Raw genomic sequence first — 14,946 nt, 5'->3', positions numbered from 1 at the left:
GGAGAACCGCCTGGACTCCGGGCCTGGACCGACGCCTGGGCTCCCTGTCTAGATCTGCGGCCCAGATCCCTGCCTAGATTCCTTGCCTGGCCCCCTGGCCGAAACAGCCAGGACGCAGCCGCCCGTCCACCCGCCCACCGGCGAAGCCAGAGAGCCTGGGTCCAGGCTCAGCGGCGGGGGCCAGGCCTCCGGGACCGCCCCACCGCCGGCCGAGCTCGGACGGACGCCAGTCCCCGCCGGCCTGGGCTCGCGGGCGCCCGGACGGCGCTAGGCCCGAGCCAAGCTTCAGCCTCGCCGGCCCGAGCAGGACGGCCCTGCCGCCCGTGGTCGCAGCCCTCGATTGCAGCGCGCTCTGTGCCGGCCCATCGGCTGCCCTGACCGGCGGCACCAGCCTCGAAGGTGAAGAACCGAGGACACAGCATCTCTCGGTCGAGCGGCGCCTGCCTGACGCTGCGCTCGGCCCCAAGCGGCCGGTGGGAAAGGAGTTAAGATGGCGCGGGCTGCGAGTGGCAAGACGGCTTGAGCCAGAACAAAGTGCTAGCCCCACGCTCACCTTCTTTTTCCTTCCTTTCTCTTTCTGCAAAGACACTTTTGAAAACTGAGGAACTCAACTTCACGGGGAGGATTCGTCATCCCTCTCCGTCCCTACCCTGACCCCTACCCTCACCGAGATAAAAGGCAACTCGCAATCTAACGCGGGACTGGAACTCTGGTTCCCGCAGGCCCTCCCAAGTCCAGACTCGGATTTCCTTGGAACAGCAGCAGCTTCTCAGACACACTGACAGTATCACTTCACTAGACACCCAAGACTCCTTGGAAGCGAGGAGAAATGATCATGCTTTAAAGGGACAGGAAAGCACACTGCCTCCGAGAGGAGCGCGTAGCTGCAAATTTACCTCACGCTGACTCAGTCCACACAGCAGATGGTGCAGAGCTGCAAGGGAAACGACCTCCCCAATTTTTTCAAGTACTTCTTAATAGCAGCTAAGTGCGTCTTTCAGTACAAGGCACTACGTTCCTGTGAAATCTATCCTCGGCTTCTAAGAGCTCGTCTCCGCACATGACACCGACTTCTTTGCTCGCGGTGACTCCGGCCCGAGGGCGGCGGGCCTGGCCCGGCCTCCTGCCCGGGAACCCAGCGCGGCCCCCGCGGCCCCTCGGCCTCGGCCTGGGCGCCCCCACGCCCTCCCGGCCGCACGTGCGTCTCGTGCTCGGCCGCCCCCGGCGGCGACGAGGTCACAGGAGCGCAGGCCCAGAACACACTGCTCCACTTCACTCGCCACACAGACACCGTATTTTGTACTTTTTGTCCTCTTTAGTTCTTAGGTGTGGGAAGGAGAAAGAAACAAAGGAAAATCAGTCATCAGTTTTCTGTGTGGCAAACAAAACTCCGTGAAACGCCGTCTAGTGGCGAAATTGTCCAGGGATGGCAAATTGGTTTTGTTACCCCCTCCAATTTTCATTTCAATTAGAATTTTAAAGCCTCCTTGCATCTGTCAAATTGCAGTGGGGATATAGGACAATTTCCAGGTAGGCGTAACTTTAGTCCCATAACCTGAAACTGGCCCAGGCTAAGCAAGAACATTGAACTATTTTCCACCTCATTCCTGGATCGCCTTCCTCTGGAGACAAAAGTACAAAAATCGCTTCTCCACGAGGTAAAGGCAGAGTTCTGCGGACTCCTTGTCTAATGCGCAGCCATCCCACCCCCGCCCCAAGCTGGAATATCCACATTTCTGCGTTTGTTCTTAAGGGATGGGAATCTGGCTTGGGCAGGACTGGCAGAAGAATCCCTCTGTAGAAGAGATGGAGTGGTGCCCCCCAGATACCTCCCAAAGCAAGTTTTAAGCTTATGGTTAAATATCGACCTTTCACGAGGGTTCCCCCAACCCAACCCCAACCCCAGCCCCAACCCCAACCCCTCCCAACCCCCGCCCAAAACAGTCCACTCAAGAAATGTAGGTCCATTCTGTGCTTTCATTTACGGATTCGACTCTTACTTCCAAGGCCTCGTATTTAAAGACCAGAATTTTTGACATCTACCTAAAGGTGCAGTCAACAGCCTATTTTGACAAGCATTTAAATTACACCCTACTCTTGCCCAAAGCCTCCTGCCTGACTTTGTGAAAGTTAACGAAATTCTTAATTCCTTATTAAAGACCCTCGTCTTTCTGCTCATAGTATCTCTTACTTCAGAGAAAATCAGATATGATGAAGAATTGCATACATTTTCCTGAAAAAAAAAAAAAAGGAGTGCAACAAAGTGAAACTTGACTTACAGGGAACTAAGTAGTTGTAAATAAGAGGGGGGAAGTAATTACTAGTAGTGCTATAAAACAAATTTAAGAGGAAAAATGAGAGGTAGTTTCCACTATACAGACTGCCCCATGTTGGAGTAGGGACAGGCTATTTTTCCTTAACCCTTAAAAATAATCATCTATTAACAATTAAATTATTTTCAAACTGTAAACTGCTTTCAAACACCATAGCGTTTTACCAGATTTATTTTACTTGTTATACACAGACGATACAAACGAGCAAAAAACAAAACGTTTCTCAATGGAGTGTGTACTTGTATAAATTATTCAGTTCACAGACAAAACGAAACAAATATAAAAATCACAACATTAGATTTACAGAAGAGCCAAAATATACACACGTTTAGACCCTGAATTCCTATTAGGAAAAAAAATCCCCCCAGTGGACTGGAATCTAGATTGAATATTGTGTATGATGCATATTTCACATTAATTTTAAAATACAAAAAAAAAGTATAGGTTTGCTACACAACATTAGAAATCCTACTAATCTATCTTTAAGGGGATTAGTGCTCCTTATCAAATATAACAAGACTTAGAGGGCGGAAAAAAAAAAAAGTCTTACTTGCATTAATGCTAGTGTTTTCCCAAGGAAGTCAAATTTCAGCTGTTTCTAGGTGGCAGGAAAATCATTTTCAAAACTAAAATGCAGTAAAATATACAACTCACACAATTCATCTTCACTAGACTACACTATAGTTACCAACAATTCAGTCATCTATATCATTAGTAGAATATTCATTACAAAGATTTACAGCATATAAAGGTGGAGGGGGGAACTGAAAAGATATTCAGGAACAGTTTGTCAGCATATTTGGCACCTGCACAGACCAGTAATGGATTTGGCACTTTGGGGAAAAACAAATAAGGCAAAATAATATTGCTGATGTCGAGCTATTCTATTTAGAAGGAAGCGGGGGAAAACATGTAACTCCAGTTAACTTTACTTTGCAGGCATCATGCCATTTAATCGACTTGCCTATGAACAGACACCTATCCTTTACAGGTGTTTGGTCGGATTCTTCTTAGCTATTTGTGTGCAGTAGGGCACAGAGTAATTATTTCATGCAACGGGTTGAGGAGAAGTGAGAAACCCATCATTATCTATCAAATATTTCAAGTTTCCAGAGCCTCTTAGAATATTGTTAATTGTCTCACAAGAAAGAAATTTAAAGGGGAGGAGGGGTGAAGGAAAAGGCAAAGAAAGGAAAAGAAGTGAATGAGAAGGTTAAGCATGAACTGGTTATGTGCCTTGACAATGAGAATAAAAACTAGCCATTCGTTACAGTAAATTAACACTATATACAATCATTTCACAGGCTTTGTTCCACTAAAATTATTAACATCCCTACCATCCATCCATCCATCCACTCGGGGATAAGAAAGGACGCGCTGCGTGGGTCCAGGTTCTAGAGTCAACATCCTATGGTTAATGGGGAGGCCGAGACTTGGCGGGTCGGAATCGCTGCTGCCTACAGGACTGCCCAGGTCTCCTAAAGGTGAAGAGTTTCATTACGAGAAAGAGAAGGAGAGGGTGAGAAAAAGACGAGGGAGTGGGGGAGGACTGCTAGGAGGATAACTTCACAGAAGAAAAGTAGGAAAACCAAAAGGTTTACAGCCAAGTTGAAGATCGGTGTGCTAACTGCAGAAACTGCTGTGCAAAAAAAAGTTAACATCACAGTCGGAGACCTGGACTTATTCACTGCAGACGGTGTTCGAAGGTCAAATAAACCGAGGGGGTGCGCGAGGTGGGATGTGGGGAGAAGGAGCAGGGGGAGAGGCGCAAGGGGCTGGCCGGGGTCGGGGCCGTTCCGCGGCGGGGAGCGGGGCCGGGGCGGCCTAGCTGTGCGAGTAGAAGCCGTAGTAGCCGCCTATGTCCTTGGCGCAGTTCTTCTCGCAGTCCCGCTGGGCCAGCACCTCGCTCTTGAGCGGAGACGAGCTCTCGGACACGGGCGTGTCGGCGGGCGAGATCCGCCTCCGTTTGGCCTGCTCGTAAATCCCCGAGTCGCTCGAGTCGATGGACTTGATGGAGGAGGGCGTCTCGATCCAGCTGGAGTCGGACAGGTCCTTGGGCTTGGCGTCCTCGGCGGCGCCGGGCGGCAGCGGCGAGCGCTCGGCGGCCAGGCCCTCGGCCTCCTCGCCCAGGTAGGGGTTGGCGCCGGCCATGCGCGCGGCGGCCGCGGCGCTGTTGGGCCAGCAGGGCAGCACCGAGCCCGACTTGGCGCCGCAGTACTGCGGGGGGCTGCGCGCGCCCCAGCCCGACGGGTCGGCGTAGTAGCCGAGCGGGCGGCCCGTACAGCCGGCCGCCTGCAGGGGCAGCGCCTTCACGCCCGCCGCCGCGTAGGAGAGCAGCGTGGCCGCGTTGCCCGCGAAGTCCGTGGCAGTGTCGTAGGCCGAGGCGGCGAAGTCCAGCCGGTTGTTGGCCGGCGTCACAAACCAGCGCTGCGGCGACGGCGCGCCCGGGTCCTCGGCCTGCTGCGGCGACAGCAGCCCGTTGGTGTGCGGCACGCTGCGGTCCGTGCCCGGCCCGGGGCCCGCGCCCGCGCCCGGGTGGAAGCGGGCCTTGGCGTAGTTGCTCACGAACTGGTCCTGCAGGAAAGAGCCGGCCATGGCGTAGCGGGCCCCGGGCACGATCTGCGAGCGCGGGGAGTCGTTGGGCGAGGGGGTCAGGCGGTCCATGTCGCAGCCAGTGTAGATCCTGAGAGGGAGGGAGAGAGAGAAAACCGAAGGGTGGCGCAGAGGTCCCTTGAGGGGGTCAAAAAAGAAGGCCACCCATTTTCGCCCACCCCTACACTCTCCACGTGTAACTTGCCGTCTAGGTTAGAGACAGACAAAAGGTCACGGACCGGCATCCTCCCGAGTAAATCATGAAATTATAAAGGAACCAGTTTGTCTATTCAAGGACCTAAAATGATACAGACCCAGAGGAAGGCTTCCTTCTCTTGCCAAGTGTACAGAGAGCCGAGAGAGGAGCACAGCAGGGGATTCTCACCCCACTTCTCCAATGTATGTATACACACAGAAGCAGATTTACCTAGGGACTAAGGTGCTATTTGCCCAGTGGGCCTCTCTTCTGCGGTGAGTTTCTAAACAAGTTGCCCACTCCACCCTTTAACACCGCTTTCTAACATTTGACACACACGCAGGCTATCCAGGTAGTAAACATCAGACTGGCCTTCACCAGTCTTCTGCGACCAGAGGATTATTGCTGGAAGTCTCCATAGTACTTACTGTCTACTGTTTTCCCTTGTGTGATCTATTAACCCCACAGCCACAAATACAAACAAGTATTACTACTTGGAAACAAAGTTATCAATCAATAAAATTCTTTTATAAAGAAAAAGTGTTCTTTACTCTGACCTTCTCTCCCCAGCTTTCGATCTGTTACTGGTTAAAAGACAAAACAAAACAAAAACAAAACCAACTTGGGGAGCAAACTCTCAGTTATCAACCTCCTCCAATCTCCCACTAATAATAGCTAATCCTTATACAGTTCGATTGTGTACCAGGCACTCTTGTCTAGGACAAGAAAAATTACTGAATTAAATAGTAATTTATTTAACCATCACAATTTTCCAAGTTAGGTACCATTATTATCCCACTTTACAGATGAAGAAACTGAGGCAAAGGGAAGTTAAATAACTTGCCCGATCACAGACAGTAATGTGTTACTGGGAATTCCCTTCAATAAAATAAAGATTAACTCTAGGCCTTGGGCCTAGAAAATCCCATTAGAATTGAGAAGGAACCAGAGATTGGTTCAAGATTGGTAAAGGTGTTTTCTCATACACATACACACATGCCTCCTTTTTATTTAGCTCACACATAAATGTTTTAATCTTTAATCAACAGACTGTTTTGAAAGAGAGCCTTAGTTTTTTCAGACCTCTATTCTTTGGGGAGGAGATTCTCTGGTGAGTGACCAAGCAAACCCCTTGGTTCCCTGAACTTTTTATTGCTTTCCTTGCTTCATCAAAATTGAGCCATGCCCAAATAACCAATATAACAATGGAAAGGGAGAGAGTGTCATAAACCATTCTACTCTTCTTTAACCCCTAGAACTCCAAGGTATCCATTTGTATTGGTAAAGAAGACTTTTATGATACATATGTAGCGATTTAAGAATCACATGGAAGTGGCTTTTCCAACAGAAATCAGCCAGAAGAGGAGCAGGTGAGGGTTATGCTGTGACTGCTCAGGTCCAGCTTGCTTACTGCACAAAATTTCCCTCCTGAAATTTAATTCCAGTCCCAGATAAGAAAAAGTAGAGGGAGGCAGGAAGGGAACATAACCAGCAAGGTGCAAATATCTTCTCTGTTTACCACCACAATATTTTAAAAAGAAAAAAAAATACAGTCTGCAAAGGATACAGTTTATATGCCCATCCAGGTCCCAATCCACTTGGGATTACCAAATTGATTTGTGCAAAATAAAATGCTTTGTAACAGATGTTCACAACAGAATCAAAAGCTCAAAATATACAAGACCCCCTAGTACAGAGACCAATATCTCTGGTCTCCTGGGCCACACACTTTCCACTGTGTCGAGCCCACCTTTTTTGATTGTGAGGAAAGACTAGAATAACCAAGTGTTTTTTTCTGGGGAATCATACTGATAAGGCTTTCTTCCTTTAGCCTACTTTTGAGGGATGCACATGACAGTTCTAAGTAGTACTATCAACGACTCTCTTTTCAATTTGCTATAAAAATATCAGGAGGGAAGGCTGATATCTACCTGGAGGTGTCCACTTGTACCTTTTCCCACAAGTTTCATCTACTTCTAGTCAAAGACAGCTTCAACTTCGTAGCTCTGTCCCAAGCACTTAGTACAAGCCATGAAATCAAAGTTTATCTACCATTCCCTTTTATGATCAGAAAAAAAGTAAAGGGATCTCCACCATCCAGATTTAGGTTTTGCTATATAACTCTGTATGAACTCCTAGGCACTGTACTTGTACTCTGAGCAAGAATGCTAGAACAAACTTAGAAAGCATTTAGTTTACACCTAGTGTTGCCCCCAGAGGACAGCATTTTTGGTAGAAAAGAAATGGAGACAGTAAGGGAGGCCTGGAGAAAAGAGAACCAACACATTTAATTAAAACACACCTAGATACAAAAGCTAAGAGGAATATTTTTCTTTTGAAGCATAAATAATACACAGCAATAGCACCTGGGTCCTTCTCAAAGCCTGAAAAGACTGTGACATCGGCTATGCCCATGAACTTGCCTGTAGTGGGTGCACATTTTTTATTCAGTCCATAGTAAACTTGAACAGGAAAAGCTATTACACAAAACTTGGAAATGGGTAAATAAAAGTCACATATGCCAAGGAGACTGTAACAACTGCCAGAGCCACATGCACTTTCAGGCAGAATCGGGCGGTTTCAGACACAGACAATCTGAGCTGAGCATCTGCAGCGCCACACACAACTCCCGCACCAGGGAACCAGGGCAGCTTCGCCAGCCAGCCAGCCAACCCCAGAGGCCCGCCAACAACTTTGTAATTCATAAGAAAGCTAAAAATAGGTGGAGGAAACCTTTGACCAAAACCACAGAAGTACCAAGCCAGAAGGTCACCAGAGAGAAGGGGAGCTGACAAAAAGGAAAGGGAAAACCTCAAAAACAACCCCGTCTTCACATTTTCTAGCTTCCAAAAACATACAAAACAATCCACCTTTGACCTAAAGCCCAAATCCACAAATTTGAGAAGAAAGGTGCAAAACTACTTACGTATCATAATTATCCCGAAATCCTTTTGCAAAGGGGTTGTGATCTATTTTCAGTTGTGTAATCTGGAAAAGAGAAAAAAAAGATTATGATTTTACTTTCATACAGAGGACTGGGTGTTTGAAAATATGTCATCTGCCACTTTTTACAGAGGCCTAAGGCCTACAATTTCACTAACTAGCAAGGTTTCATTAGTTGAAAATTTTGAGGGAATGGATGTAAAGGAGAAAAAGAGAAAGTATGATAAAAGTTATGAGGAACATGTTTAAATTAATACTGCCTAAAACTAAAGGACTGCTTTCAATTAGCTCTCCCATGTGTTCTAAATTGGTTCAAATGCACATTTTTAAAATGCTTGTTACACAGTGCACTTACTCAGACAAAAATCTTTAAGGGGCACTTAAATTCGTCACCAAATGTTGCCTATTTTAAATATTTCATCACATTTTTTTGAAGTTGTTTGATTCTGATACACAACTTGGAGAACCCACAAGTTGCATCTTAAAATCAGTTTTAATTTAAAATAAATGCATATTTTTCATTTCTGATATTTTCACTTGTTTTTTTTTTTAAAAACACTTCCAGTAGTCAAATCAACAGTAGTAAAGTAAGTTTTTGCAAACTTGAAAATGCTGAAGAGATCGAGGAGTAGAAAACTCATTCCATATCCCCCAGTAATTTGATTTTTTGTTGTTTTTACATACATGAATGTGTGTTTCTTTTGATCATCCAAAAAGTGATGTTTGTTTATTTCAGCCATCAGTTCTGAGACTTAAAAAAAAAAAATTAAAGATAACGCCAAATCTTGCCAAGAATAAAATGCTGGGGAAAATCTGCTTGTTTTCTAAAGGGAAGAAGGACTTAAAAAAAAAAAGAGGAAGATTTAAATCTGTTCTAGTTTGAAAACTAAATTAAAATTCCCAAGAGACGAGGCCCTAGAAATCCTGGTCCTCTCCAAGGTGGCCCGAGTGACCCGCAAAGGAGACGAATAGGGAGCATTTTCCCAACGGCTAGGTATTCAGGGAAGGTGCCCAACAGGCCCCTTACAGCCCTTTGCCCAAAAGGTGCAGCAGAGCCAGCTGTTGCTGATGTTAGTGCCCGAGCCAGGGATGGCCGAGGGGTACCAGCGCGTGCCCGGAGAAGCGGGTGCCGCAGGCCGCGAGCCCAGCCCCCAGGCCTCCTTACATCGGTGTTTTGATAGGCGGTGACGGCGATGAACTGAGTCTCGGGGAAAGTGAATGTCTGTACGCGGCCGGGCTGGCTGGTGTCCTCCGTGCCATCCTCGTTCACTTCCACCACATGCAGGCGGGGCTGGTACTTGTGCAAGGACTGTAAAACCACCATCTGTCCGGCGGAGAGAAAGGGGAGCACGGGGCGGCGCGTTAACGCGATCGGCGAGCGCGAGGCTGTGCGCCGCGGACCGCGCGGAGGCTGCCTGGAGCCCGCTGCTCCGGCTAACTGACCGCGGAACTCGCCCGGCTGGTGACTGGCTGGCTGAGGCAGACCAGCCCTCGCTCCTCGGGAGCATGGCTCGCCCGAGCACCGGCTGAAAAGCGAACCCGACCGCCCAATCCTCAGGGCCCTTCTCTCCGTCCTCCTCTAAGGAGAAACAAAGATTTTTCACAACCTGCAGATCCTCTGCTTTTCCTTCTCGAAATCAACCAAGTATTTGTACTTGAGAAGGTCTGGAACTTGGGAATTGGGCGGTGGTTGGGGGCGGGGGCGCGAGAACAACTTTATAGATTATTTAATGTAATTTTGGAGGATGGAAATAGGATTTTTTAGAAGTCTTTTTAATGAAGCAAACAAACGTGTGCTCAGTTTCTCATGCTGATTTAAAGTGAGGAACTGCATCTTAGGGAAGAGTGTTATGAGTGAATGTGTGTGTATGTGTATGTTTGAGAGACAGAGAGAGAGACAGAGAAATGAGCGCTTGAGCCACTGACCTGCCCATTGTTGTTTGAAGCTCCCTTGTTGTTTGTAAGTTTTAATTTTCCGAAAGATATTTCTTGACGCATCCAGTGAGCCCCCGTGTTGGGGGAATCCGGATGCATATAAACCCGATTTCCTAGAGAAAGAAATAAGTTGTTTACATATGCCCCGGGCACTGCCCAGTCCCAACTCCTCACCACGCTGGACACACATACACACATACACACACACCCCTTATTCCACTGTGAGGCCCATTAGCTGGGGCTTTTTTAGACTGCACTTTCTTCCTATTAACTGGGGGTGATTAAAATAGCTTTTGCATAATCCTCCCCCTTCTCGAAGCTCAGTCTGTCCCCCTTTCCCCCTCGTTTCCTTTTAGAAGTCATTGGCCGATCGTTTTAAAAGTCGCTCGAGCCAGTCCACAAAGGCTTTAATTAATCATTCTCACCTAAATAAGTGTCAGGAAAACGTGTTAATTGGAAGGACTTGCCTTGCACATTGGTGTCCGCTTTGCCGCAAGGAACCCATTTGCCTCCTTGAAACCTCCAGTGATTGGGATCCGCCAAAATCACATCCACAAAAATATTGTAATGAGCCGTGGGATCGAGACCAGAAATGTTAAAACTTAAAAAAGGAAACATGCGCCTATTTAAATTAAGGGAGGGGGAGAGAAAACAAGGGGGAAAAACATAAATGTTAAAGATTAAATGCAAGAAGCGCGGCGCCAGATAGCAAAGCAAAACTTGTTCTCTCAGCGTCGATGGGCGAATGTTTGCTAGGTTGGAAAAGATGTGGTGGGGGAGGAAAAGAAGTGGGGCTGAAGTCGGGGAGGTCCGCAGGTGAGCTGAAGTGGGGAGTCGGCAGGTATTACTTCCCAGGTGGAAAGCGAGGTTGGCGACCCGAACCTCCACCTGTCGGTGCATCGGGCTTTGATGCGTCCCTCCCATCTCCCGCCCGCCGACCAGGGCGCTCTCTCTCTCTCTCCGTTCTCCGACCACTGACTGGCTCCCCGACCACCTTTTAGAGCGGCACCCCCTCCCCAACATCACCACGGTAGTTATACCTTCCACCTTCCGTTTTCCCAACACCAGCCAACTCTAGGAGTCACCGGAGCGCCTTCCGCTCCGCTCCCGACCCCAAATCGTCGCTGCCGCGGCGGTCACAACCTGGGTGCACTTGCCCCCGGGTCGCGCCTGGAGCAGAGGCAGCCAAGAATGTAGCATTACCTTCCCTGTTTGGTGATGATCATCTCCGTTTGGTGCCGGTGAAATTTCAGCCAAAGGGGCCTGTTGCACAAGTACACCTGCGCTTTGCCGGGCACCAGCCCAGGCTGTGTGGAAGAGAACTGGTAGAACGGGGCTCCTTGGTAGGAGTGGCCGTACTGCTGTGGGTAGGGGTAGCCGGCGGTTGGGTAGCCCTGCGGTGAGGAGTTGGACAGGAGGCTGTTGTAGGCTCCGTTGGTGATGACCGGGTGGTGGGCCATGTAGCGGCTGGGGCTGCCGATGGAGAAGGCGGGGTGCGCCGGTCCGTGCTGGCCGGGGTACGGGAACATGGCACTGGGAGCAGTGGCCGCAGACTGTGGCTGGCTGGACTGAGAGAGGAGGTAGCGATCTGCAGCAGAGCCATCGAAACTGTGACGAAGCTCAGAGACCCCGTCCAAGACAGGAGAGAGTTTACTTCTCTGGACGTCCCCTGGTGAGTCCTTGGAGTCAGGAAAATTGTCTGTATCTGACTGATTCGTCATCCCCCTGGTAATTTTTTTCAAAGGTGAACTTCTCTCCAGGTTGTCAGTGGTCGAGATAATGGGATGATCGTGCAAGACAAGCTCAGATCCGCCTGAATGTGGGTAGCTGCTGCTCACATTGAGAAATTTCTTGGAGAGCATGATAGAAGGAGAAAGGCAGTGCTCCAGCTGCATAGCTCCAGAACCTGAACACTCGCCCTCCTGTCCCTGATTTTTAAAGTCCTATTTATCATAAACTAGAAATCCACAGACCCCCTCACTAGACAGAAAGCACTTCAACCAGCAAATGCTTCTCAAAGGTTTGATTTACTTTTTTTTTCCCTGGGAGAAGAGATTGGCCAATTGACACTATGCAGCAATCAGAAAAGGCTCACTTTTGATCTTGCTGCTTGTGCAGCGGATGAAACGGCTCCTGCCATTGGTTAACTGCTGACAGTAATTTAATTAGATAGACATTAATTAGGATAATCACCTGGCTCCTGGTCGCGACGATCATGGCAAATTGAAGGGGATGATTTTATTGTTGGCTTGGGGGGTGGGGTGGGGAATGTGTGTTGGTTTTACGTGAGCACTGTTGTGTCACCTTTAAGCTTTGTGACCACTGCTTTAGGAAGATTCAAAGATGTGCAATTTACTAAACATTTTCCTACCTTCCCCCCACCTCCCTCCTTTGGAGCTGAGGGGCGGAGGAGGGAATTCAACGATGCTAGGAGACTTTTCGGATCTGAATGAGCCAAATATTCAGTTGAATGTAACGATTTCAAGTGCAAAGTATACAAAGCGCGAGCCGGTGGCCTCTTCTCGCCCTGTAAAAGTTCCAGAGTCTGTCTTTTCCAGTTAATACAGAAGCACAAGACACCTGAGCCAGTCCTTTGTGAGCAGGTCCTGCGTGTACTCCACGAACACCCCCACGAATGCACACCTTTTTAACTACATACATAAATAAATAAATCACTGCTGCTGAGAGTCACAGCCATGAAAGTGAGCGGGAAGGGGGAGTAGTGGAGGCGAAAAGCAGCAACTCACCCACCCATCCACCCACCTCGGGAAGGTTCGGTTTCTTGGTTGAGTACAGAAACAGTGACAATGAATGATCTCCTTTTTAAGTTTTGAAATAATCATAAGCTGTCGGGCTGAAGTGCTTTAATGTATTTGCAGTGATGTTTACGAGGTCTTTACTAAATATTTTATCATCGAGCTTGGTTGCAGATTATCTGAAGAGCATGTAACTGGGGGCAGGCGCCATGCATCCCTCGCGTCCCACTGCACTTCCTTCTCTCTGAGGTACAGCGTTGGCGACAGGTTCAAAAGCCTGGCCAGAAAAAGAGGGCCGAATCCTCGCGCAAATGGGTTCGCTAGAAGCGCTGATCTGGGGAGACAGAGTGGAAGTGGTGTCAACGCAGTGATCGTTATAGAAGAGTCGTGTGTGTGTGTGTGTGTGTGTGTGTGTGTGTGTGTGTGTGTGTGTAATGTTTATGTAATCTGGAGGGGAGAAAAAATTTATGCCAGTAATTTTAAAATGAGAAAGAAGCTAAAGAGAAATAGAGAAAAGAATTTAAAAGGATGTTGGCACAAATAAATAGCACGAGGCACAGAGCGAGCCCGAGGTGCAGAAAGAAATCTCCCGGTACTGACTGTACAGAGAAGCCCAACCCTCCGTCTGAACCAGAGGGCCAAGAGCAGCAGAGGCTTTACCGCCCGAAGCTGCTTCCAGTGGCCAGCACCCGCCAACCCGCCCTCCAGTGGCTTTCTCCGGGACGCCGAGCGCGCGGGAACCAGGAGGAGGAGCGCAGCTCCGGAGCTCAGCTCGGCCCCGGGAGCTGGCTGGCCGCTCTACGCGGGACACTGCGGGGAGCCGGTGACGGGAGAGGCCACCCTCGCGCCCAACCCCCAGACCAGCCGCCCCGCTCAGCTTCCATTGTCTTAGGTCCCCAAGCAGCCTGAGAGTAGGCTCCCCAGTACCCTGGCGATCCCGAGATGTAGCAGCCGCCCGGAGACTGGCCGAACGCGGGGCGAGCTGCGTCTGGCGCAGACCCCAGGGCACTCTTTCCGTGCCGGAGGTTCGGCCTGGATGCCTCTGCCCGGGGGAACTCGTGCCTTCCTCCGAGAGAGCGCATCTGCCTTCTACCGGCCCCGGCCGCTCCCTGAGGGAGAGCGGCACTGGGAACATTGGGTGGGTCCTGGGCTGTACAGAGAGGAGTTGACCAGACTCGACCTACGCCTAGGCGACCGCATTTTGAGAGCGCTCCTCGGTAGCCGAGTGGTCGAGGGCGAGACTGTGCCCCCGAGGTGGGCAGGGCGCCTTGGCTGCAGAGGGCACCAGCTGTGGGCTCCAGCAGGGCGCCGCGAGCAAGGCCCGGCGCGGGCGGCCCAGGTCTGGAAGGGTTTATGGCAATATTGTCCCAGACTCAAGCCGAGATTGTTTTCTGGGAGAAAAATACAGCCAGAGCCCCATTTTCCTTTCCTTTCGAAAGCAAATTTCAGCTCCTGGCCAGGAAGCTTCACAAACAAGCAGGGTCTTAGCTGCTGAGGCTTTGGGGGTGTGGGGGAGGGGACAGTAGCTGTGACACTACTTGATACTTGGCTTTTTTGCCCTTTATCTTCCACCGCCATTTCTCCCAAGAGCCTTTTGCCGTACTTTGGTACTCTTGCTTTCCCCTTTCTTTGATCATTAACTTCTTTGTCCCTGAATGCTTTTCTCTCCACAGCTTCCAAGATTATCTCCTCACTCTGACATCAGTGGGACACAGAGCCTTAAGTGTGTAGCAAAAAGGAGACACGCTACCTGGCCTCTTTATCAAGTTTTGCCATTCCTGGTAACCTGAACTGGCTTTTTTTTTTAAATGAAGAATGCTAAAATGACATATTAAACTATAGAAAAAGGAATAGAGTGCATCTTAGAGTTTTTAATGAATTGGATTAGGAGATAAATGTGCACTCTCACTAAGATCATCAGCACTGAATTCAGGGATTCCTCATATATAGGCTACACCTTTAATTCATATATGCTTAGGAAGGGAAACTAAGGTTTTTGTCAGGATCACAGGATCAGCACATTTTTTCTTGAACCATACTTATGTAGAGCAGGGCTTCTCAAACTTTAAAGTGCATATGAACCACACAAGTATTCTTGATTCTGATGCAGTAGGTCTATATACATAATGAGCTCCCAGAAGACCCTGGTGCTCTTGGTCCAGGCAGATCACACTAAATAGTAAGGCTGGAG

General features: G+C 48.9%; 1 protein-coding gene across 1 annotated transcript; it reads right to left on the bottom strand.

Moving 5' to 3' along the window:
• Positions 1 to 4,084: 4,084 nt before the first annotated feature.
• TBR1 (T-box brain transcription factor 1) lies at positions 4,085 to 12,135 on the bottom strand. The gene is made up of 6 exons (XM_032480821.1): positions 11,203 to 12,135; positions 10,467 to 10,621; positions 9,991 to 10,112; positions 9,230 to 9,388; positions 8,048 to 8,109; positions 4,085 to 5,016 (listed from the first exon to the last, which is right to left on the bottom strand). Exons 1-6 carry the CDS (start codon positions 11,892 to 11,894, stop codon positions 4,158 to 4,160), a joined length of 2,049 nt encoding a protein of 682 aa, XP_032336712.1. The 5' UTR covers positions 11,895 to 12,135; the 3' UTR covers positions 4,085 to 4,157.
• Between the last annotated feature and the right edge of the window lie 2,811 nt (positions 12,136 to 14,946).

This window comes from Camelus ferus, chromosome 5 (assembly GCF_009834535.1).
Source record: "Camelus ferus isolate YT-003-E chromosome 5, BCGSAC_Cfer_1.0, whole genome shotgun sequence".
NCBI classification, from domain to species: domain Eukaryota; kingdom Metazoa; phylum Chordata; class Mammalia; order Artiodactyla; family Camelidae; genus Camelus; species Camelus ferus.
The sequence above is the reverse complement of the archived record's forward strand: the minus strand, read 5'-3'. Positions and strand labels throughout refer to the sequence as shown.

Coding starts and splice junctions, on each gene's coding strand:
- TBR1 (XM_032480821.1), bottom strand. CDS start 11,894: ATGCAGCTGGAGCACTGCCTTTCTCCTTCTATCATGCTCTCCAAGAAA. Junction 9,389..9,990: donor CTTCAAACAACAATGGGCAG/GTCAGTGGCTCA, acceptor TCCGCCGGACAG/ATGGTGGTTTTACAGTCCTT. Junction 5,017..8,047: donor TTTCGGGATAATTATGATAC/GTAAGTAGTTTT, acceptor CCTCCCTCTCAG/GATCTACACTGGCTGCGACA.